Source organism: Natrix helvetica, assembly GCF_964273705.1.
Source record: "Natrix helvetica genome assembly, chromosome: 2".
In the NCBI taxonomy this organism is placed as follows: Eukaryota; Metazoa; Chordata; class Lepidosauria; order Squamata; family Natricidae; genus Natrix; species Natrix helvetica.
The window spans coordinates 33684990-33711187 of NC_138552.1; the positions used below are offsets into that span (position 1 = coordinate 33684990).

The 26198-nt window shown below is 39.3% G+C and overlaps 1 protein-coding gene across 2 annotated transcripts in view; it reads right to left on the reverse strand.

Annotated features, from left to right (window-relative positions):
- Positions 1-1259: 1259 nt before the first annotated feature.
- The window catches only part of THBS4 (thrombospondin 4), a 44261-nt gene continuing 19322 nt past the window's right edge, over positions 1260-26198 (reverse strand). Inside the window, exons 8-23 of one of the 2 annotated variants that reach the window (XM_081939979.1) lie at positions 25682-25819; positions 24116-24193; positions 22526-22678; positions 21257-21361; positions 20910-21017; positions 19366-19525; positions 17223-17341; positions 15031-15083; positions 10827-11020; positions 9732-9910; positions 6709-6757; positions 5591-5787; positions 5219-5391; positions 3648-3787; positions 2173-2261; positions 1260-1699 (exon numbers count right to left, since the gene is read on the reverse strand). In XM_081939979.1, coding sequence (XP_081796105.1) covers positions 2200-2261; positions 3648-3787; positions 5219-5391; positions 5591-5787; positions 6709-6757; positions 9732-9910; positions 10827-11020; positions 15031-15083; positions 17223-17341; positions 19366-19525; positions 20910-21017; positions 21257-21361; positions 22526-22678; positions 24116-24193; positions 25682-25819 — 1908 coding nt within the window. In that variant the 3' untranslated portion in view covers positions 1260-1699; positions 2173-2199. Of the gene's footprint in view, positions 1700-2072; positions 2262-3647; positions 3788-5218; positions 5392-5590; positions 5788-6708; positions 6758-9731; positions 9911-10826; positions 11021-15030; positions 15084-17222; positions 17342-19365; positions 19526-20909; positions 21018-21256; positions 21362-22525; positions 22679-24115; positions 24194-25681; positions 25820-26198 lie in introns of those variants that run through there. The other variant, XM_081939978.1, reaches the window with a different exon arrangement.

Here is a 26198-nt window from a genome sequence, read left to right on the forward strand (position 1 = left end):
TTGCCAGCAGGACACAGAAACTGTTCCTTGATCTGCTTTGCAACTTTGATGTTGGATATTCCTCCTTGTGGCTCCTATTGGAGATGTGTTCACAGATGCTATCCTCATTCTGGGGCAGTGCACAAATGCAGAGGCTCCGTGATGCCGACGAAGACCAAAAAGCAGCCATCTTGAACCTGTTTTGTGGCTCCAAGGATGCCAATTGCAGAGATGTTGCCCAACTTGGCTATTTCTTCTGTTCAGCTCAACTCTGCTTACTCTACTGCAGTCATCGCCTTTTTACAGCTTCCATGTCAAAAGTGGAGAGGACTGAAAAAACCAGAGGCTACAACTTAGCTTAGACACAGAAGTCCATCCAATGATGTAGCAAAATCCCAGGAAAGGGCGAGAAGGAACATCTTGTTTTTGGTCCTTTTGTTCTATTTTAAGAATGGAAACAGGAAGCCACCAGGAGGCAAGTACCTTTAACTTTTCATCTCTAGAAATATTGATATGATTTTGGATCATTTTGGGCTGCTAAGAGACAGAATTAACTTCAACCCCACTTTTCATTTTGATGTTTTCACAAAAAATGAAGCAGTTTTTGTATTACTGAAATGTGGCTTTTTTTACACAAATTTGAAGTGCAACAATGGAATTCTGGGAGGAGCACACACCCACCAATAAAAAAAGGAATGCACAACTGTTTCTAAGCCAAGGGCACACCCATATCTAGAGGGCACACATCTAAAAAACAGATTATGGCAAGAAAATGTATTTAGTTGCAGTTTTGTTCATATTTCATTTCAGATTGTCAGCAAAACCTGCCTCCAATAGACACATAGAGATAAACTATATTTACACACCATTCAAAAGAGACAACGCTGCTCAGATTCCCATTTAGTGAGATAGGCTGCTAGAAAAATTTGCTAAATAAACAATTTTAAAAGCTGGCAGGACAAGCTCACAGCAAACCCCATATTCACCTGCATTGACGATGCCACCAAATTGGGTACTGAAATGTCTACAACTAAATAACCAAGCTCAAAGTGTAGGATGGACTCCACAGTTCTACCCTCGGCTACAGATGTTTTCTATTGAAACCTTAAAAATTATCATAGGATAGTAACCTCCAAAGATCTTGAAGAGCTCTGCTCTGCATCTAGGCTCAATTTCAAGACTTCTGTTCTATAGAATGCACCTTGCATCTGGGCTCTGCTGCTTCCAGTAAGTTTACAGAACACAACTTGAGAAGGAAAAGAAATCAACCATCAGGCATTTGACAAAGTTTAATCAAAGGTTAATCACACCGGAACACAAGGATGGATAGGATCCCTTCCCCTTCTCTTTCCAAACATTTCTTGACTTTGCCCTCATGTCTACTCTTGTCCTAAAAAGGATTCCAGGTGGTGAAGCAGTCACTGATTTTCCTCAGAGGGCTGAAGTAAGTGAAGTAAGTAAGTGGGTTGTGCAGCCAGGTGGGAGCCTCCAGGGTTGAGAACATAAACATGAAAATGTGTTTGATCAGAGGAAGCTGTGTTAGCTAATACAGGGATCTAAAGTCTGCATCTGCTGCAGGGCGGTTGGACGACATCTTGCTCTTCCATCTTCTTCTGATTATTTACCAGTTGGATGGGACTTTAAAGAAGTCATTAAAAGAAAACTCACCATCCTCCCTTCTTGTGCATGCTTTTATGACTAATCAAAACCATTGTAAACACTATAATTGAAGAGAAACATAAGAGTTGGAATGATTTATTACTAGGAGTATCAAGATTACTGAAAAATTGGTCTTACATGGTGATTTCTATGGGAAATTAATCCGCTAGGCCCTCGTGTGAGATTCAAATCAATTATTACATTTAGTTATGGATTTGAATCAATATATAGATTAGCAAGCAAAATTATTTCCATATCTGTGTCTTATAAATATCAAATCTTTACATACACAGCCTCTGATTCCAGATGTTTTGTGTAACACATTATTAGTCTGTCTGTTATTGCCTACAAAATCATACTGGAAATTATATCTTGAATTTAATTGAAAATTAAATGAAAACTGAAAGTTAAATGAAAACCAAAAGAAACCCTAATCTACTTTATCTTTTTTATTTATCAATCATAGCAAATGAACAGGGCATTTATACACACACAACGGTATAAGAATTAAAAATGTACTGCAGTGTTAGTCACCGTAACATCTTGCATTCTTGATTCTTCTTAAATACCTCCATCACCATACTTCTGAGCTTGAAATTCTTGGAAATCTTCTGGGATTGTATCTGAAATCAAGAAAGGAGATAGAATCACTGCCCAATGTAGTTATGGAACTGGTGAGGTTTTTTGTTTATTTTTAAATTGCGGGTTATGAAATGGTAGAGATAGCTATAACACTTTTTAAAAAATTATATGACTAATCAAATATGAACGTAAGGATGTCATTCCTTGTCTTCCAAACTATAATTCTGCTAAAAAGAGAGAGCAAGCTTCAATTGGAAGCAGTGGAAACTTTCCCCAAGGCTACACTGATGATTTCTCAGATTAGAATAGTCAAAACCTCCATGTACTTATTCTATGATCCCATTGAAAATTAAGAGCAGAAATGCACCTCTAATTAAATACTAATTTGAAAAAGAATTAAATCAACAGAATAATACTTCTTTGCATTTATATCCTGCCTTTTGCTTTTCTCTGAGCAGTTAAGCTTTCCCTTAATTTTATCCTCCAGTTTATTTGACCTGGGAAAATGATTGACCCAAAGTCACTTGATCATCCACAATGGTCAACTCAGACTTGAACTTTGGTTTTCCTGCTCCATGTTCAGTACCTGAATCACTCTGGTTCACCAGTTACAATGTGGTGAATGACAGACTTAGTTTAAGCCTCCAGCAATCATTTAGTACAGAGGTGGGTTCCTACCGGTTCGACCCAGTTCAGCCAAACCGGTAGTGGTATGGTGGCCTGGGTCACTGGAAACGGCAGCGACCCAGGCCTGCCACGCCCCCAAACCGGTTCCCTGGTCGCCGTCGCCACAATCTTGTTTTTGAGTTCTGCACATGCACCGAACAATTTTAATTAAACTGCGCATCCAGCACGCACGCGCAAAGCCCTCGTACGAGCAAACCGGCAGTAAAGCCGGCCAGAGCCCACCCTGATTTAGTGGCTATTGCAGCGTCCACACTATATACTCACTTCTAGGAAAGGCCAATGAGAAACAGAGTTGGCAGAGGTTGTCCTTTGAATCTATATGGAAAGCTTTGAACCAATAATGACCCATCTGCCTTCCTCTTTCCAAAGAAAGAAAGACACTGTTGCTTGGCCTGTTTGCTGCCAAAGAATCCCAACTTTGGAGCTGAGGAGTTGGGCAATATCGCTATGCAACTGCAAGATTGATCTGCTGTTTCAGGACTGGAAAGTGTTTTTTTTTAAAGATTATTTTAATTAAAATAAATAAAGCATCTTTTTTTAAAAAAAATAAGGAAACTCCTGGAACTCACAATGGCACCATATGCATTTTTACAAATAAAAAACAGTGGGTTGGTGTAGTCCAGTGTTAGTGTAAAAGGGTGACTAAAGATGTAGTTATTTGTGTAACCATACTAAAGGAGTTAGCCTTTGTTCAGTTGGTTTCTGATTATGTAAGAAAACGGATGGAAGAAAAATGCTACCGTTACAACGATATTTCAGATTGGACCAAATAATATTTTCCTGAGAGAAGCAGAAAACACCAAGTCTTCCTCCACGCATGGTTGTGTCTATGGTTACTCCAGAATCTGCTACCAGTTCAGATCCTTCATAAAATCTTGCCCTTTTGAAATAGAAACAAAATTAAGTTTAAAATGTCAGCGACTTTATTCTCTGTGCAGCAAGTGTCATTATATCAATAGCACTTCAACTTATATACCCCTCCATAATGCTTTATAGCACTGTCTGAGCAGTTTACAAATATCAGGACCTGGGTATGTTTAGCTTAAGAGAAAGAAGGACTAGGGGAGACATGATAGCAGCGTTCCAATATCTCAGGGGTTGCCACAAAGAAGAAGGAGTCAAACTATTCTCCAAGGCACCTGAGGGTAGAACAAGAAGCAATGGGTGGAAACTAATCAAGGAGAGAAGCAACTTAGAACTGAGGAGAAATTTCCTGACAGTTAGAACAATTAATCAATGGAACAGCTTGCCTCCAGAAGTTGTAAATGCCCCAACACTGGAGGTCTTTAAGAAGATGTTGGATAGCCATTTGTCTGAAACAGTATAGGGTTTCCTGCCTAGGCAGGGGGTTGGACTAGAAGACTTCCAAGGTCCCTTCCAACTCTACTATTGTATTGTATTGTATTATATCAGCGTATTGCCCCCAATAATCTGGATCCTCATTTTACCAACTTTGTTCATTATGTTCAATGAAGCTTAACACACAGGACGTTATATCTAAATTTTAATTTATGCACCTTTTTTGTTATTATATCTATGAGAGGGTTATAAATCAAGCACACTTCAAATTAGTTTAATCCCTTCAATTTTGTAATTTGCTTCAAAATATTGAATTGATTCAGCATAATCAATTTAAGCTAAAGAGAGATTTTCTGACCCTCAGAATAAGAGAAATTCACTTGTTAAATCAACATTCTTTCTAGATGGGCTTTTTACATAAAACAGAAAAAAATAAGATATATAGTTTTGATGATTAGACAGGCTAGATTATAGAAAGAAGTGAGTCATGGTGTAACTTTAAAGAAAGAGGTAAATTTATAAGTGTACATGTAACTGCTGAAAAGAAGAATGGAAGCCATCTCTTTGTATCTTCTTTCTTTTCTATTTTTCTTTTTCTTTTTTTGTTGAACGTTAAAGGTTTCTCTTTTATATATTTTTTCCTCCCATAGTTTATATTAGTTTGTTTTTTGTTTTTACCTCTGCTTTAAAAACTTTTAATAAAACTACAAAAAAAACCCACCGCAAAATATTGAATTGATTGAAATCTTTCAAACTTTGAAGATTACATTTGATTAAAGTGTATGCAGGCATGTGCAAAAGGTCCCCTCGCCTACCAGTTTAGTAGTACGAAGACCTATATTCAATTCAGCAAATCTAACCCAGCTGTTGGTATGTGTATGGGTACTAATACTAATGGGTACTAATACATGGGTACTAATTTGTGGATGGGTAAATATAAACACTGTACATGTTAGTCAATACCATGAAAATGGATATAAAACAATAAGGCCCTTCTTGCTCAAAGCTTTACCTAATATATCCAACCTGAGGTCTGTGTTGTAGGAACCAGCGATAGGAAACTTTATCTTTCCAGCCAACATTTCGTGGATCTTTCCATAGCAATCGGACTTGATCATTAGTGTCTCCAGTGTGCCAAAGTGAATTTCTGAGGTGTTCTCCAGGCCCAGTCTTTGACTTAACAGCCTACACATAGACAAGTTAAAAAGAAGAAATTTCCATCAACCCTTTTTCTTCCATATTCTAAGGAATGCCAACATCTGTAATGGCCTTTCCAGTCTGTAAAACACTCCCAATAAAGTAATGTTATACAACACAGATGTCGGCAATTCTCTCTGAACATATTGTTAGATGAAAGCCTTTATCATTTTGCTTAAGCCGGTACCTTCAGCTGAATCCCAGGTTCTGCAACTGCTCGAAATGGAGTGGCTTGCCAATAGGTTTGCTCCGTCTGTTTCCACATTACCACATAAAAACTGGAGCTGTCTTGATAACCAAAAATGAAGCCTGCATAGTCATCATCTGTTACTGTGTTCACATGGAAAGTGCCTTCAAAATCAACTCCATTGAAAGCTGTATAACCTATTCAATAGATGTAAACGGATGCATGAAATCCAAACCATCTGCAATTACCGAATCTGATTCACTGATAAGATGAATTCCCCCAATCTGGAGTTTTCCAACATGCCTTGGGACAATTCCCAGAATTGTTCGCTGGTGTGGACGATAGATGGAAAACTATGGGAATTACAATTCTAAACATATGAAGAACATCCCCACTGGAAATACCATTGCAAGTGACTGCTGGGTCTTTTGGATCCAAGAGCCCCAATCCACCAGCACCAGGAAGACTTATCAACAAATACCAACTGTTTTATGCTGAGTCTCATGGTTGGCAATCACATCCACCACTGTCCACTTTTATTGACAATAGCAATAGCACTTAGATTTATATACCGCTTCACAGTGCTTTCACAGCCCTCTCTAAGCAGTTTACAGAGTCAGCCTATTGCCCCCCAACAATGTGGGTCCTCATTTTACCAACCTTGGAAGGATGGAAGGCTGAGTCAACCTTGAGCCAGTGAGACTCAAACTGCCAAATTGCAGGCAGCTGGCAGTCAGCAGAAGTAGGCTGTGGTACTACATTCAATCACTGTCCCACCGCGGCTCAGTGAGGCTCAATAGCACTTCAAAGCGCAAACAAGGATTTTTCCAAGTCCTGGTTTTCTTAGCCTTTAACCAGATGTGAAAGAATTAAAGTTTTCCCTTTATATATGCTTTACAAGAGACTGGTGCTCCTGCCTCTTATTCATTCTTCATTAGACTTTCTGTGATGAGCACTTCCTGTTAAGTAGAGTGACGAAAGATGGGAAGGAGAGACGCAATGAACATTCCTATGGTAAATTCAGCTGGCTGAAGAATGGGGAGTGAATTGCATTGTGTAAATTGATTATTCCAAAATATTTGTATGTGTATGGATTTGCAGAGAAATGGGGTACATACCTACAGCAAGTCCAGGATCACTGTTCATAGTTTGCACAATCTCCATACCCTGCAAAATGTAGGTAACACAATGTAGTGAAACAAAGAACAGAAGAAGTTAGATTCTGCTTCCTACAGTAAAATACAAAAATAGCAAACCACTAAGTTCAGAAAGATCTCTTTTGTAAACATACATACACATAATTTTTTGTATGTGTCTTCTAGACCATTTTTTTAAATTTCGGAGAAGTGCCCGGACAAGGTCCTGTAGCAGTGGTGGGTTTTGGATCCTGTTGCAACCGGTACGGTGCAACGGGGCCGGGCGCCCACGCGTGCAGCATGCGTGCATGCATACTTACAGCCCGTGATGCTCCACGATGCCTCCGCAATGCACCAGCTGCTCAGCGGAGCATCGCGCAGGTGCCGTACTCTCCGTGCGTGTATGCGGAAGCCCTGAAAACTTCAAATACCGCTAAGGAGAGCAGGCAGGCGGGTGGGCCCTCCAGAGCACCGTACCGGAATGGTACCTGGTGCTTCCGGCAAGCACCGGTACGCTCGTACTGGGGCGTACCGATCATAATCCACTACTGTCCTGTAGACAAGATTTTCAGAAATGGTTTGCTGTTGCCTCCTTTCACGGGCTGACAGAGAATGACCAACCCAAAGTCACGTGCCTAAACCAGGACTAGAACTCACACTCTCCTGATTTCTAGCCTCATGCCTTAACTACTACACCAAATTGGCTCTCTACACACATACAAGCCTATCATATTATTCCAAATTCTTATTCAGCTTTGCGCCATTTATTTCTAATTATTTAAGTTTTGAAGCTTGTGGTTAAATGAAAAATTCACTGGTCCTTTGGTTTTATTCACAGTCATTGTCTCCACTCACTATCCCCCACTTGGAAGCTTTGGAAAAGTATACTCTCTACCATATTTCAATTCTTATTTATTTGTATTTTATTCTTTTATCTTTCATATTTCTCTGTGTTTTAAAGATATTTAATTAACAGTGTCAACAAAGTGAAAATAAGAATGGTGTGCAAAGATAGAGATTGGTATAAACTAGTCTTGGCACTGAATGGCATTGGTATAAGATAGTATAGTGTTTGTGTAAACTAAATTGAATTAGAATTCAAATTTTTCTCTTATATTCTGCCTTCATTTTGTCTACTTCTATTTTTCTGTGCTTTGCATAATATTACAACTCAAAAGTGAATAATGTGACAAATCTGTGCCTATACTGTACATGCATGAATGTAAAATCAGGAATTCCAGTGTTACATGGTCATTTTTTCTCAATTTCTTCATTTTTTTCCTGTACTACTAATTCTTCAACCGAGTCTTTTCTATAGAATATTATCAAGTCAAGGACAGTTGATCCTCTTGTACTTCCTTCCATTCTCTAAAGAAAAAGTTATTACCAGGACAGATTAGAAATGGAAAGGCCACGATAGAATTTATCTCCCAGCAGATGTTTGGTAATTTAAGTCTCTCACTATGATTCCGTGCCTCTTTGAAAGATTTGCATTTTTAGAAGGCATCATCCACTTTTTTCTGTTTGGTCAGCCAGGCAATAGCAGACACCAACAACAATATCGCTTTTATTTGTTCCTCTCTTTTTTCTTAAGCCAGATGCTTCTAGAGCATTAGCAAGTTCATTCATTTAAGCTTGCATATTCTTAACAGTGTGATTTCTCCTTTTCAATGGATAAGTTCTATCTCATCTACATAAACTGTACCCTTTGGTTCAGGGGTGTCAAACTCGTGTCATCATGTGACGTGACATGACTTTTCCCCCCTTTGCTAAACCGGGCATGGGTGTGGCCATCGCATGACGCATCTGGCCCATAGGCCGCGAGTTTGACAACCCTGTTTTAGTTGTTATATGGGAAGCATCCTAGCATCTCCATTGTATCAGTGAAATAATATTTGTTATTTTGTATTATGAGTTGAACGAGCTCTAAACATTAGTGATCAGAGAACAAAGTTCAAACCCTTTGTAAGCCAATGTTTTGATTTTATTTTGTTATGGCTTAAGGATCTCATTTGTAGTATTCTTGGCTTCAACAATTGTTCTTCCCTTCTGCACTTTAGGAATCCACCACCTGGCAGTTAGAAAAAACACCTGACATCAAAATGGATTGTTATCGTAACAAAGGCTAGTTGCCAACTGTTACTCTTGTCCCAAGCAAAGAATTCTTAGTCTGTAATATAATGCTGGCAGTAGAAAGAGGTACACAAACGTAAACTTGTTTTTTGCAATAAATATGGCCTGTGTTTTATTCTTGGCAGTTGTTAGATTTCTTTTTCAATGGCTTTTCTAGTGCTTGCAATAAACAGACTCTATCATCTGTTCTGAATCATTGACTTTCGGTGTTGGCTAGGTAAAGCCTAACACGTCCTGTAGTTTATTTTTTCTCCCTTGGCCACTCCTGTTTTATCTGCAAAGGCTTGACAGTTGTTTTTGGGTTCCTGCAGGGCCCAGGGTTTTCTAAATCTCTTCTTTCTGGTTATGATTCTCAGCCACTGGGCCTTGCTCTTCTCTTATTCCACAGAGTTGCTTCTAAAGTCAGTTTCTGCTTCTGTGCCTTTTTTTTTAACTTGATTTTTGCCACCAGCTGAACTATGGCCATTGGCTACTTAAATCTTTTAATTTTTTTCAAAGACAGCCACAAGCTTGGTTTTGATACAGATATATGCCTGTTGTTTTTGGGCAGGAAAAGAAACATGCCAGGAGCATTGTATGCTGCAGCTGCAGACTCTTGTACATTGATTTGGATGTTTCAATCTTAGAGCACCCTGAGTAGAATGGCTCTTACTGCTTTTCTTTAAGGTTCTTGTGTTAACTAAGTACTATCTCTTGACTTAGAAGGCAAATTTATTACGGGCTCCCTCCTAACTCTCAAAGCAAATTTCTGCTTAGGTGATTTACTTCTAGCTTGTTTGTAGACAACTCTGAGGTTTTTTTGCTAAACAACAAAGAGTCAGATTGTCCAACTGTTCATTCCTGCCTGCTTTTAGATTTCAAAAAGTATTTACCTGATTCAAAACCACCCAGTTTGGATCAATCTGAGCATCACCTTCTGGATCCAGGACAACAGTCTGATATGCTCTGAAATCAGTCAGGGTGACCTCTGCATTCTCAGGACAAACGTCAATCCGGTCAATCACTGTATCTTGATCATAGTCCGATTCACAAATGTCACCAATCCCATCACCTGCAAACCAAACTTCAGTGTTTCAGGAGCGTCATTTGACAGCTGGAGTTTAAATCGATGCTTGAAATAAGTTCATTTGCCAAAGGATAAGATGCAAAGTGATATGCAAAAAATTACTGATTTGGGAATGGAATGATTCAGAAAATCCAGAATGGTCCTACTGAACCTTCTCCAAGCCAAAGCATTTGATGGTGCCCCAAACAGGACAATCTGGATAAAACAGCCTGTTTCAGAGCTAGACCACAACTGGGACACATCAAACTGCTTCCTATTGGAAAGATCTACTTCCCGAATGGTTAAACTGCCCTGGAACTACAAAGTGTAGAGGAGATTTGGCATGATCTGGAGGGGAGATGGTGAGTTTTGTACCTTCCTTACGTAAAGGAATTAGATGAGAAAATTATGACAAGGACTCATTTTTAATGCCACCTACAGCAAAGAGATGAGGGACACAGTGGCTCAGGGGCTAAGACGCTGTGCTTGTTGATCAGAAGGTCAGCAGAACAGCAGTTCCAATCCCTAGCACCGTGTAATGGAGTGAGCTCCCGTTACTTGTCCCAGCTTCTGCCAACCTAGCAGTTCGAACACACATAAAAAATGCAAGTAGAAAAATAGGAACCATCTTTGGTGGGAAGGTAACAGTGTTTAGTCATGCCGGCCACATGACCACAGAGATGACTTTGGACAGCGCTGGCTCTTCAGCTTTGAAACAGAGATGAGCACTGCCCCCTAGAGTCGGGAACGACTAGCACATATGTGCATGGGGAACCTTTACCTTTACTTTTACAGTAAAGAAGACGACTAGAGAAACCCACGAAAGCCAGAAAAACTCAGGGGAAAGAAGCACTAGGTCACCAATAGTAAATTCAAAAACAAAATCATAAATGAGGACTGAAAAGAAAGAGAATGGCCTTACTGTTCTCATCTTCCTGTCCTGGATTAGGAACCAGCCGGCAATTATCAGGCCCTGGAGGGACGTGGTCAGGAATTCCATCATCATCATCATCGTCATCACACTCATCTCCCAAACCATCTTTATCAGTGTCAAGCTGGGAGCTGTTAATGACTGTGGGGCAGTTATCAGTGCTGTCTTGGTGTCCATCCCCATCACTAGGGTACAGCAAGGTAAGAAAAAAACACACGTACACAATATGCTAATTCCTAGGTCTATGTTCCCAAGCAATCTCTTCCAATCCTTTACTCCCAATTTATTTATCTTGTATCCCACCATCCTAACCAAGGCAGTTGAGATAATACTCCATCCAAGAACTTTGTGAGGTGGGTGAACCAAGAGAGTGTGACTGGCCTAAAGTCACTCCATAATCTTCCCTGACTGAAGAAGGCCTGAGCCTGGTGTTCCAGTCCTAGTGCAACACCTTAATTGCTATACTGCATTGGCTCTTAAACATAATAGGACTACAATTTCCATCATTCCAGCCAGCTCGATTAATAGTGAAGCTGAGTGAAACTAATAGTGAAGCTAAGTCAGAAGGAAGTTATATTATGTCACCAAATGTGGGAAGTCTGTCCCCAAATGTAAGGATATGGGTTATATTCTTATATGAGTAAAAACCATGGCATTGTGTCATCTCACAGAGTGCTAGATACATCTCCATTCATGGTATGCTTGATGATATAGACAGCAGGAGGAATGGCCTGAAGACAAAAGAAAGAGCCACTCCCAAGACTGTTAGGGATGTAACCCTAGGCTTGGCTTGCCAATATATGTAAGCTATGATTACTTTACTGTTACTTTAAATGATTCAGAGATGTAATTGGGTTTATTACCTCAAGCAGCCATAAAAGGGAGCCAGAATGACTGTTAGTCTCTCTCTCTCTTTTGTTAGAAGCTAGTTGGTGTATAGTGAGGTATTGTGGTTTGCAACTGTTATCTACTTTGTGTGTTAAACTGAGACTATTTGATAACTGAATTACTGAACCGTGTATGACTTGGACTGTTAACCGAACTCTGGATATTTCTATATTTCTACATAGTAAACGACTATATTTTTATACTATTCAGTGTCTCTGTATGCTGGTTGGTGCGTGTTATTCCATATCACTCTCATTACGCTTCTCTGCATACTCGCTCTTCTAACAGGGAGCTTAATTACTTAACAAAGACAACAGATAGATAACAGGGATCTGAGTCCAGAACAAGAAAGAAAATATTGTAGATAAGCTCCTCCCTAGTTCACACGAAGATAAAGGGAGGGAAGCACATTCAGACTTGCAAATTTCTGTTACGTAGCTCTATAATAAAAGTAGAACAGAGCCACATGGCATTGGTTTCCTAGTGTGGTCTACCTTAAAGGACTGACAGATGTCAGTAGTAATTGAAGCCACACATGAAGATAATTGCCAGTAAAGTTTAAAACTTTACTTTAAAACTGGGATTCGTTTCTTTAATGCCTTCCATAAACGCCCTTGATAATTACATCATTGTAAATGACATAAATAATGCAAATGCCATAAATTGATACAAGTAAAAAACTGAAACAAAAGGGATAAAGAATAATTTATGTTAGCTGTTGTGGCCCAGCAGGAGCCGTTGGAGCTGCAACCAGACTCCGACAGCGAGGGGCCTTATGAGTCGGCTCTGGAAGATGTGGAGGACCCTGGACAGGGTTCCGACTCCGAGCAGGGATCAAAGAGGCTGGTTGGCCCCCAGGAGGCGCCTGAGGCATGGAGCAGTGGTGAAAGTGTGCTCCTGAAGTCATGCCTTGGAGCAGTGGGGAGGAGACAAGGGAGTTGGTCCTGGACGCCTGGCAACAGAGGGCTGATAGATGTAGAGAACAACTACACAAATACAGAAGATAATTGGACCCAGGTGGTTGTAATTAGGCTCCTCTCAAGATAGTATATAAGGAGTGACTTTCCTGGAGGCTGGTTGCAGGATTCAACTTAATTACCAACGCTGGAGAAGCTCTCGTGTCTGTTTCTTATCTTGGAAGTCTGGATTGCTGCCAAGGTCTAGTCAGTGTGTTAATTTACTGTGAATAAATCGTCTAGCAGTATTCTTGTCTTGGAGTGCTTTGGTGTACGAAGAGGGGGGCAGAACAATTATCTATTGACATAATTATTCAAATGGTGCAGATGATGAGTGAGAACTCTCTAATTTAATAATATAGGTTAATTTATACACTCCTTCCTTCCATTTAGTCATTAACTAACCCTACTTTAACTTGAGGCATCCACAAAAGAAGGAGTGCCAGGGCAGTTATATAAACACTGAACGAGAAGAAGGGTGAGAAAGTTAATCATCTTGAGTCTCTTTGGTATAAGAGGGAAGAGCAAAATACTCTGTCAGACTTTCAAGATTCAGTTATTATACAATGCAACAATAGAATTTTAATAGGTTTTAAAGGAGACTGTTTCCTGACCAGGCTAACCTTGAAAGGCTGACACACAGCAAGCCTTCTGTCCAGCTCCACCCATTTCATACCGGTACTTGTGTGCAACATAACACAAGTACAAAAAAGGCAGTGTTTACACAACAACATGGTGATGCACATTTAGAATAAAATAACAGAGTTGGAAGGGACCTTGAAGGTCTTCTCGTCCAACCCCCTGCTTAGACAGGAAACTCTACACCACTTCAGACAAATGGTTATCCAACATCTTCTTAAAAATGTCTAATGTTGGAGCATTCACAACTTCTGGAGGCAAGTTGTTCCACTGATTAATTGTTTTAACTGTCAAGAAATTTGTCCTTAGTTCTAAGTGGCTTCTCTCCTTGATTAGTTTCCCCCCCATTGCTTCTTGTCCTACCCTCAGGTCCTTTGGAGAATAGCTTGACTCCCTCTTCTTTGTGGCAGCCCCTGAGATATTGGAACACTGCTATCATGTCATCCCTAGTCCTTCTTTTCATCAGACTAGACATACCCAGTTCCTGCAACCGTTCTTCATATGTTTTAGCCTCCAGTCCCCTAATCATCTTTGTTGCTCTTCTCTGCACTCTTTCTAGAGTTTCCACATCTTTCTTACATCGTGGTGACCAAAACTGGATGCAGTATTCCAAGTGTGGCTTTATCAAGGCATTATAAAATGCTATTAACACTTCACGTGATCTTGATTCTATCCCTTTGTTTATGTAGCCTAGAAGTGTGTTGGCTGTTTTGGCAGCTGCTGCACACTGCTGGCTCATATTTAATATTTCATTATCTGCTCCTCTGCCCTCTCAGATGCTCATGACTTTAGTATCCTTTTTTATTTTACTTTTTGCACAAAATTAAAGCAGAGTGGTTTTTGTGTTCTGTTTGCTTCCTTCTTTTTTGGCATCTTCTTAGTGGGTGATTCTATTTTCTACATGAAGCAGAACAAATAGTATGCTTCTTCCACTGAAAAAAATATTGAAAATGTTTGTTGCTGTTCTGAGCCCTCAGAAGCTTCCCCTAACATGAATCCAGAATCTGCTTTCCTGAATCATAATTCTGCATTGTATATTCTGTGATGAGAGAAAAAAATATCCCTAAAGTACTACCTTATCCTTCTTCAATAGATTTCCGGCATGGCTAAACCACCCAATTTCTATTTATTTCCCTGTAGAATTTATTTTCCAGTCCCCAATTGTCTCAGATGCCCTACATTGGGCCCTTTTCAGTTTAGGAACCCTTCTTAAAATGTAGTCAAGTGAAGAAGAGACATGACTTAGAGTGGGTTGTGACCAATGCTAAGTAGAGCAGAAATGTTATTTCCTGTAATTGTAATTATACTTGAATATTTGTCCCATTGGGAAACCTTTAAAAAAAAATCAAAGAGATAACAATTCCAGTCATGGATTTGGACAACTTCATTTCACTTTGCTCGAAGACAAACATTTTGTAGGAAAAAATGTTAATGTACATTCCAAGAACAGTTCATACAACAGAACCAATTAGACATACATAGAGCGGATGTCTCTTTATTGGGTTTGTTCAAATGGAAACTAGACAGTCGTCTTCTGGGAATTTTAATTTGTTTTCCTGCTCTGAGTGAAGTAGATTCAGTGATTTGCATGGCTCCTTCCAACTCCCTGATTTTGTGATTCAAAATTGTGATTCTGGGATTTGAAGTTCACACATCTTAAATTTGCTGAGGTTGAGAAACACAATACTTATGCATAGTAAACTTTAACTTACCTGTCTTGGTTGGTGTCACAGGAATCTCCAACCAGATCATTGTCAGAGTCTGACTGTAAAACCCAATAATAATAATAATAATTAAAAAATTACATTATATAAGATGAAAGGTTATGAATACTGTATACTACCTTGTAGAAAAAACTGCCATATAGTTCTTCGAATAATATATATGTGTATAGAATTAAGAAAACTCAAAAGAATATGAAAGAAGCTATGTACTCAAGATGCCATTTTCATTTAAAGCTCTCAGGTAGAAATTCTAAGAAAGATTGAAAAACTTGAAATATGTTTGTTTGTTTGTTTATTGGATTTATATGCCGCCCTTCTCCCAAAGGACTCAGGGCGGCGTACATTAAAAAAAAACACATATTACAAAAGTTAAAAAGGAAATTAGATAGAGTATCCAAAAACAAACCCAATTAATATTAACAATAACATTTTAAAAATTAGATTAAAATTAACAATTAAATCAATCATTTATTTTATTTTGTTCTGGCCAGGCCGGCTTGCTGGAAAAGCCAACTTTTTAGGGTGCGTCGGAAGGACCGGAGGTCAGGGATTATGCGGAGCGCCGGTGGCAGCTCATTCCAGAGGGAAGGCGCTCCCACAGAGAAGGCTCTCCCCCTGGGGGTCACCAGCCGACACTGTCTGGCTGATGGCACCCTGAGGAGGCCAACTCTGTGGGATCGCACTGGACGGTGGGAGGCTACTGGTGGCAGTAGGTGGTCTCGCAGGTACCCTGGGCCTAAGCCATGGAGCGCTTTAAAGATCATAATTAGTACCTTGAATCGCACCCGGAAAACAACCGTCAACCAGTGCAGGCCACCTAAAAGGGGTGTAACATGGGAGCACCTAGGTACCCCCCATGATAACCCGCGCGGCCGCATTCTGGACCAGCTAAAGCCTCCGGGTGCTCTTCAAGGGCAGCCCCATGTAGAGAGCGTTGCAGTAGTCCAGGCGAGAAAGGACGAGGGCATGAGTGACTGTATAACATACTAAATATGTTACCATTTAAATTAATTCCTATTGAACCACATAGATTCAAAATGGAGTTAATTAGGTAGTTAAAGATTATATTACTATTGTTGCAGTACCCATACCTATATATTGTTTCAAGCTGGTTTTTATATAGTTTTACTGGTGGTGAGCTGCCCAGAGTTATTTTAAGATGGGCAGCCACAGAAATGTTACAATAGCATAACAGAGTTGGAAGGGACCTTGGAGGTCTTCTAGTCCAACCACCTGCTTAGGCAGGAAACCCTATACCATTTCAGACATATGGTTGTCCAATCTCCTCTTAAAAACTTCCAGTGTTGGAGCATTTACAACTCAGCTCCCCTTGAGATGCACCCGAAGACTACAGCTAGTTCAGAATGTGGCCGCGCGGGCCATCATGGGAGGAACAAGATACTCCCATATAACACCACTCCTGCGCGAGCTGCACTGGCTACCTGTGGTTTTTCGGGTGCGTTTCAAGGTGTTGGTTACTATCTTTAAAGCGCTCCATGGCATGGGACCTAGTTACCTGCGGGATCGCATCTCACCTCACACATCTCTACGACCTATCCGCTCTCACAGGGAGGGACTCCTCCAGGTGCCATCCGCCAAGCAGTGCCAACTGGTGGCGCCTAGGAGTAGAGCCTTCTCTGTGATGGGCCCAACCCTCTGGAATGACCTCCCCTCCGATATTAGAACTATTAACGACCTCCGCTCCTTCCGACAGAAGCTTAAGACCCACCTGTTCCAATTAGCTGGCTTAGCCGATTTATAGCTCCATCTTTCACCTCCTGGCAAACATCTTATCGTGGAATTTTTAAGGGAATTTTAATCTTATTTGTATTTTAATTAAATATGGTACAGTATATTTTCTACCTCCTCCGTCTATGTCTATGTTTATCTATATGTATTCTATTTTGATATGTATATGGTTTTTAATAATGACTGTACACCGCCCCGAGTCCTGTTTAGGAAAGGGCGCGGTTTATAAATAAAAGTTTGATTGATTGATTGATTGATTTGAATGCAATTGTAAGATGAAGCAGCAATGGCTTTGAATACATTTTGTAAAATGCTTTTTACAAGCCTGAAGTTATGACTAATCAACATGAAACCTTCTAGCAATTTGCAATTCTCATTTTTAATTCCACTGAAGACCGATGTCTTTGCAGATACACCAGCTATCTGCTCACCTGATTGGGATTGCTGATATCGGGGCAGCTGTCGCATGCATCGCCAACACCATCGTTGTCTTTATCTTTCTGCTCCCAGTTGGCTACTTTCTGACAGTTGTCCAAAACATTCTTAATCCCTGAATAAAATTGCACACATAATTAATGTTACCTTATGATCACCGAAACACCAGAATGGTGGGTCCGGGGGGGGGGAATGTCTCCAAGTGTATTCCCAGACCAGATCACAGAAATTCAAGCGCAATGACCAATTTTTGGCATCATAACTTGGGCTCGGGGTTTCTTTTTCCCCTTGGCGGCAGGGCAAAAATAAGGAAAGATTTTCTTATACCACTGTGATGAGTACTATTTGAATCCATCCATGTAAAAAGAAGGTCGATGGTTTTTTCAGTTTCTGACATGGATAAGTTTTCCCATGGCTGGGAGGGGGCGGGGAGGAAAAATAAATATTGGACATTGCCATAAAAAGATTGTTCACCACTGCTCTACCACATCTTAACGGTTAGGATAGCCTGTTAGATAGAATATAGAATGAATTGACTAGGCAGACGTCTTTCAAATTACTTGACTTGCTTTTTATGTATGTTTATATGCAATGTTATTTTAAATAGAAAGATGGAAAGATATCACTTGTGGATTAGTCTTGGTAGGATCAGTATAAAGGTGGTGTATCCATCCTGGCCCTACTCAGTTTTTGTTACCATCCTTAGGAAAGACCAAATGGTCATGGGTTTTATGTCCTCCTAGATTTAGAACATAAAGCTTCCATTGTTGGTACTGGATGCAATGGCAATTCCCCCAATGGATCCTCATAGTCACAATGACCACCTACTCTTTGAGCAGGAATTAAGAATCTAGGACTCCCAGGTTGGCATGTATCATGTGAAAGAGTATCAATAGAATAGAATAGAATAGAATAGAATAGAATAGAATAGAATAGAATAGAATAGAACAGAATTCTTTATTGGCCAAGTGTGATTGGACACACAAGGAATTTATCTGGTGCATATGCTCTTAGTGTACATAGGAGAATAAAATACATTCATAAAGAATAAAAAGATACAACACTTAGTGATAGTCAAGGTTACTAATAGGCTATCAAATTGTACTAGGAAACAAATAAAAACAACATAAATTGAAAGATACAAGCAACATGGTTATAGTCATAAGTGTGGAGAGATAGATACTAGGAAGGAAGAGAAGAATAATAGTAATATATTCTTAGAAAATTATTGGCAGTGTTGTGGGAATTTGTTGTTAAGCAGTGTGATGGCATTCGGGGGAAAAACTGTCCTTGTGTATCCATCCATCTATCCATGCTTTATATGTCAAAGTATATGCCTGACTCAAAATATATAATAAAATATTCAATAAATATTTAAAATATACGTCAGCATAAAAATAAAAATCAGCAAAAGACATTGCCTACAAACATCTATTTCTGGGAAGATATTTCAGGGGTCACAGGATAATTCAGAGTGCACTTTCTGAAGAAGAAATAAGGAACATCAACCAGAAATCAACCAGAAATCTGATGCCGAAAATCCCCTGCTGCGCACTGACACTGTTTCCAGACATCTGTTCAATATCAAGAAATAGGGAAGCAGAAACATGATGGGGTTTAGGTGAAGGTGTGCTGGAAGAGAGTTTGAATCCAAAGCCTTGCCAACTCTCAATCATGGTTCCAGCCCAAGAGGCAAGGATGAGGTGAAGGCAATTGAACAGGGATGCTTGCAAGCATCAGGAAGAAATTGTTTTTTGTTAGTTAACTGAGTAAAAAAAGAATCTGTCATCTGTGCACCTTCAGTTTTCTGCTGTTGATCTGTCATAGGCATGACTTTATACATTTCAGTGCCTCCAATATCAGAGCAAAGAATGAATGTTGATGGCTCTGCCTGATTTTCAATCTAAGGCTGTGTTCCCATCTTCGGACCATGATGTGGCAATGAGATCACTGCCTATCTGACTCAAAAGTAGCTTTCTGATAAACTGATAGGAGAAAGTAGGTCTGAAATACTTGAAAGCATACAATACAATACAGTTGCCTAAGTGTGATTGTTGATATGCAAACTACAAAGCCCTAAATGCTACATGTAGTTGCCTACATGATTTTTCAATATCTCAGAAATGAAGATTGACCCACCATCTCCATCTATATCTTCATCACAGGCATCTCCTTTGCCGTCTCCATCAGTGTCCCGCTGGTCATTGTTTAATACCATTCGACAGTTATCACAAACATCACCAAAAATATCTTGGTCACTATTCTTCTGGTTAACATTAGAAGTCAAGACACAATTGTCCTGAAATGGAGAGTTAGATAAATCTTTCTTAGAGGTTTAGCCTTAGCCATTGCTTTTGCAAGGTTTTACTCTATCCCCTCTCCCACCTCATCTCTGTGTGAAGCCACTGGCTGAGTCATCTAATGGCCCAGGATTAGATATCATCAGTCCTTACTCCAGGCCAACCAAGTGTTGTTAAGTGAAAGTTGCTAAGTAAAATTACGACTTGCTTGTGAACTTACTTCAGCTTTCCTTTGTTTTCAGGCCTGTAAAAGTTATAATTCCAAATGCAATGAAGCCTTCATGAGACAGGGCCAGATTATTTAGAGGACTGTCCAACTCCAATTATTTCTGCCCCTTCTATGGAGTCCAAAGGAAGGATATACTCTGGGCCCCCTTGATTAAACAATCTCGTCTAATGGAACCTAGGACAGATTCTTTGTCACTTCCCCTGACAGATCCCATTAAAATATGATGGTTCTTTGCAAGCTGTAAAGATTTGCAAATATGTAAACATATTTATGCTCGCTGCAGCCTCCTATATGAATGGATAAGAAAATAAACAAATGATCTGCACCAATTTTGAGTATAGTTGGGAGGCAGGATATTGGTCATCTGAAGCTAAAAAGTATACAAACAGATAAATGGATAAGAGAAATGCACTAAAAAGATGCCATGTTTGTAGGCATTCAGTAGAGCTATGGTGCCATCATAACATCATACAAATGTTGTGAATTATAATTTTTTGTGATTGATGCATATTGCATAATTTGTACAATACAATAATGTATGTGACATCACTTGTCCCCCTTGGCTTTCCTGTGTCAGAGTTTCTCCTTTGTTTGAGAAAACAAGGCTAAATATCAAGAGCATTACCTGTTACCCCGAGCATGGACAGCTGCAGAAGCTTTTACAATTACTGGAAAGTCGAATCTAACACATGTAAATCCTTCCCATCTTATAGCCTCTGAAGATTTTGCATAGTGCTAACTGCAAAAGAATAGGCCCACTGAGAATCGTTCACTTTCTTTAATCAGATTCTTGTGGCCCAATTTTTGTAGCTGCGGGTACCCCACCAAAGAAAAAGTAACGTTTAGTTAAAAAAAATACATTGTGATTTCAGAATAGAAATGCCCTTTTCAAACTTCTTCTTTTTTATTGCAACTTCGGGGGGACAAAATGCTCACTCATCCTCAATTACTCTTACCATGTTTATTAGCTGACATGGTCCATTTATACTATTGCATAAAATGTACTTTTAATCTCCAGAAGTGCCAAAATTGCTGGTACCACAATGATAAAAATCAACATAGAGGTGGACTAATGTTTTGAGACAATGGCCAGTGGTGCAGATTGGTAGCAGTATGGCTTTATTATAGAAAACACGCCAATTGCTAACCAGTACCTGATCATTAGGAATATCATCCCCGTCTGCATCATCATCACAGGCGTCTCCCACACCATCTCCATCAGCATCTTCTTGTCCAGAGTTTGGAACAAACATGCAGTTGTCCTACAAAGTAAACACAATAGAGCATCCTTTTCCAACCAGTGCCATCAGATGAGATGGATTGCAGTGTTGGTAATCACCAAGTAGCACCAATAGGAGGAATACATAGTGCATTTCACTATATCACAAAAGTTTTTCAATTCTCTCTTTTTTTTCCAGCAAGTCTTTGATAAAATTTTGAAACATGAAACAAGCATGAAACATACTCATCTTGTCACCCAGGCCTCTGTCAAACTGCTAACCTTTTTGCAGCTGTCAGCCGAGCACGGAAGCTTTTCATCTGGATAGCCATCAATATCAACATCTTTTCCACACAGAAAGCCATCACCAGCCCAGCCAATGCCACACTGTGAGCAAAAGTATTACAAAATGAAAACAACATTGGAGATGTCTTTGTGGGCACAGTCCTTCCTAGTCTTCCTTTTTTAACCAAAATTCAAAAAGAATTTGATTCCTGTCCTTGTATGTCAGACTTCGCTTTCTGGTGTCTTCTGAATGAGTTTGTAGGCCCTGGAATTTCTACATGCATAGGTAAAGGTAAAGGTTCCCCTCGGACATATGTGCTAATCATTCCCGACTCTAGGAGGTGGTGCTTATCTCTGTTTCAAAGCCGAAGAGCCAGCACTGTCCGAAGACATCTCCATGGTCATGTGGCCAGCATGACTAAATGCTGAAGGCACACGAAGTGCTGTTACCTTCCCATCAAAGGTGATTCCTATTTTTCGACTTGCATTTTTACATGCTTTCGAACTGCTAGGTTGGCAGAATCTGGGATAAGTAACGGGAGCTCACTCCGTTGCATAGTGCTAGTGATTCGAACCGCTGAACTGTCGACCTTCTGATCGACAAGCTCAGAGTCTTAGCCATTGAGCCACCGTGTCTCAATTTCTACATGCATAGTCAATGAATTTCAGGAGCTATATTCCCATAATATCTAAGAATACTAAATTGAGCAAGCTTAGGATCACATTTAGAACATATTCTAGACCTTCTATACACATGCATCTACAGCGTTCCCAGTTCTGAGTTGATTAAAATGAGATATGTCTGAAACTTCCAAAATTCTTAAGCAGGATGAGATGATGACTGATTATATGGCTGACATTCTGCAGCCCCAACGCATCCAAAACAGAGGTTTGTTACTGAACCGGTAGTGGCAGTGGTGGGAGGCTCTGCCCACCCAGATGCTTCTGTGCATGCGGAGAAGTGTTGCGTGTGCGCGCAAGCACTCACACGAGCAAACCGGTAGTAAACCGAGAAAGGTAAACAGACTAAGGCACTTTTTAAAAAAGGTATTAATGTAGAAATCTTTTTGTAAATGTCAAAATTCCAAACAAAACATAGATACAGATCTGCTTCCAAAATACTACTATAGCATATTTAAAAAATAAATTATAAAATATGATTTCTCAAATATATTTTTCTTTTGCTTGCTTTTCTTTTCTTCTTTATCCCTGCTCTAAATTAAGTTTCATATATATTTAATAATGATGGGAAGCGCACGGACTTACAACACACAAAATGTCCCCTTGTCTTATTTCTGAACAATGGGCATGGATGCTACAAGGATTGAGAACACGATTTCTACAGCTTCGTTCAGCCTTGCATCCTCTGACTTGGTCTCCAGTAAATCCTGGTTTGCAAGCACTACAGTGGTAAGAACCCTAAGGAAAAACACATAAATCCGTAAACTAAATCTTGCAACTAAAAGAATGAGTAACTATAAACAACCGCTGTCTAGGTAAGTGGTCCCATTGCTGACTTCTAATGCTCAGTTGGAATCTGTCTTCCTTTATCTTAAAATCATTAATTTGCTGTTATCCAGTCCACCCTTATTAACTTGCTACTAAAAAATTCATAGTTGCTTTGTTGAAATCCATATACATATTAGATCTACAGCATTTCCACAATTTACCAAAGAAGATCTAACAAAAAAATATGAGACTACATTGGGAAGACTTGATCTTTGCCAAATCCATGCTGACTTCTAATTATTGTATTGAGTTCAAGATATTTAACAGATCAATCTTTTTATGATCTGCTTTGGGGTTTTGTGGACATTTTGTCAGACGAAGTGCTCTTATAGTTGCTTGGATTTTCCTTTTACTCCTTTTTGAAGATTAGGCTCAATTTGTGTTCTTCAATCATTTGGCATTTTACTCATTTATCTAAGAAGTCTTAAAGATAATACTTATACATCCAGTTAAACCGGTGTTTCTCAACCTTGGCAAGTTTAAGATGGATGAACTTCAACTCCCAGAATTCTGGATGTTGAAGTCCACCCATCTTAAACTTAGCAAGATAAAGATAATACTTATACATTCAGTTATTAAACTATCAACAACTTCTTTCGATCTTATAAAGCTATTATGAAATAAAATGATACTGTATGCCGCCCAGAGTCCCTCCTTGAGGGAGCTGGGTGATCTAGAAATGAAAAATAGAAATAAATATATCTATAAATAAATGCACACATGCTTGTTTCATGATGGAAATCCCAGCCTTACAGTACATACTTTACAGGCTTCCCAACAGCTGATGCAAGTATAGAACTCCTGGCATTTTTATCAAGATGTACATGTCAACATTTAACACCTCTCCCTACTCAGAAACAAATGTCCATGTCTTGGATGCAATTCATCTAGCCTTGGAGGTCAAAACTTATTCAAAGGAAGGAAGTACTTTGTGGTCATGCTTCCATCAATATCAAGCTTCCATGTTTTTATGATTTTAGCCATTAATTAGTGACAAGTCAAGGATATAAGAGCCATGGTGGCACAGTGGTTAGAATGCAGTACTGTAGGCTAATTCTGCCGACTTCCAGCAGTTCGATTCTCACTGGCTCACGGTTGACTCAGTCTTCCACCCTTCTGAGGTCGATAAAATGAGGACCCAGATTGTTGGGGGCAATATGCTGACTCTGTAAACCTCTAAGAGAAGGCTGTAAAGCACTTTGAAATGGTATATAAGTGCTATTGCTATAATTAATATGTTTGGTCCTTCTTCTATTCACTGCAAAACAATAATCAGCAAGACAACTTTACTGTTATTTCTGAAACCTAAAGAATGAGTAAATTCAGACAATTGTAAGTAATGCTTACCATGGTGTTTATGCACTTGGAGTTTGGGACACAACCTCCATTTGCTGTATGCTGACATTCATCTATGTCCAAGCAAGCCTAATGTGATTTATAAAAAGCAAGTTGACTCTAACAGATCCACTATTTAAGAATAAAATGTTAACAGCAAGGAATATATATTTTAAAATATAGAAAAAGGAATATTTCGAAAGAATTATATTATTAAACTATAATTGAGTTTTAATGTAGAAGAAAAAGTCAAATCATTCTAATGCATCAGGTGTATTGAGACAATATAAATGAATATATATTTCAAAGGATGGATATATTGGATGAGGAGATACAAAAGAGAAAATTTAGCTATAACTGGGGAACAAATGAAAATGTGCTATTGCAAATAAGCAAAACATTTCACATGTAATTCACTTTAAGTCTATATTCAGTCTTTGTAGAGAAGTCTTTATTTTGAGCTGCTTTATTTTGTAGATAAAAATTATAGGCATTTATTTCCTTAATGTTACAAAAATTGTAAGATCATTTTTTAAAAATCCAATCAAACAAATCAATGTAAGGTCCCAAGATAATGAGTAAACTTTTGAGATATTTCGAACTCTTCATGAGGCAGGACAATAAACATAGCAAAACACAGAGAAAAAAAAAGAAAGAAAGGAAAGTTTAAATCCCAAAATTTCCATTTTGTTATAATCTGATCACAGAACATCAGAGAAAATTGCAGGTCTTTTCACTAAGTCACGGGTATCAAACTTGCCACATAATGTTGCCGTCACATGACATTTCGTGACATTTGCCCCATTCGCGGAGCTGGGGTGGGCATGGCCTGAACATGACATATTCAGCTCGTCAGCCGCCAGTTTGACACCCCTGCACTAAGTCTCAAAAAAAGGAAGGAGTAACTTGAAACCTCAAGGACAACAGCAGACGTCAAATCTCCTTTTTGCAGCTTTCACAGCCTTTTCTGGTCATAAATGCTGAATGGTCATGAATGCAAGCCTTTGAAGTGAGAAGCAGATGAAAATTAAATTAAAGGCAGTTCTTGACTTACAACCACAATTGGGACCGAAATCTCGGTTGTAGAGTGAAACAGTCATTAAGCAAGATGCCCATGACTACTTTACAATGGCCGAAATCCCAGCATTTTCATTGTAGCATTAAGCAATCTTACAACTGGACAGAATCGCAGGTAAAGCCTGAGGGTGCCTCAGAGGAAGTGGGGAGATCCTGTGAAGCTCAGCTCAAGAAAGGGCAAGGATGTAATGTGTCGCATTTCAACAAAGCCAACTAGGAAGAACCTAAGGATACGTGTATTGGACCAGAAAAAAAACAATGACAAAATACATTTTAACTATTACAAAGCCCTTGGAGGCCTTAAAATGAGTGGGCCATCAATTGAAATAAATACTGTAGACTATTAATACCATATTTTGCTGTATATACAGAAATGATGCAGGCATTTGTATAGAGATTATTATTGGATCTTGAAGAAAAATTAGTTCAGCTGTATGACGCAAAATATTTATAGGAACAAGACTGCATTTGGTTGCAAAGAACAGCAATGAGATGACAAACCTGTTTGTTATTTTTGGCAAAGTTTATTCCCATTCCTTGGATGATCTGCCCAACATATCCTGGTGGGCAGGCCTCACATCTGAAACCTGGAGCCATGTTCACACATTGCACTCCTGGGAAGCATGGTTTATATTGGCACTGAAAGACAAAGTTCCAATTTTTACTACATACTAATTATAAGGCATCCAGCCAACCAAGTTAAACATGCAGATATTTGTTAGATGCTCTATTTGACTCACATTCTGAATCCCTAAGTCTAACGTTAGAATTAAAAAGGAGCCCCACAATTTTTTCTTTTTGAAATATGGGTGTTCTAGACATTGAGAAATTATCTTTAGCCAGAGAATAAGACAGCTTGAATTGCATTGATCTTCAGTACTGCATGTTTTTTTCTATGCAGGACCAATTATGCCATTAGGTAAAGGGACACACCTATATGTAATCCTCGACTTTTTGAAGTTACAACAAAAGACCCATTACAACCTGGGTTTGAGGTTCTGACAGCCAGGCTCCCCGG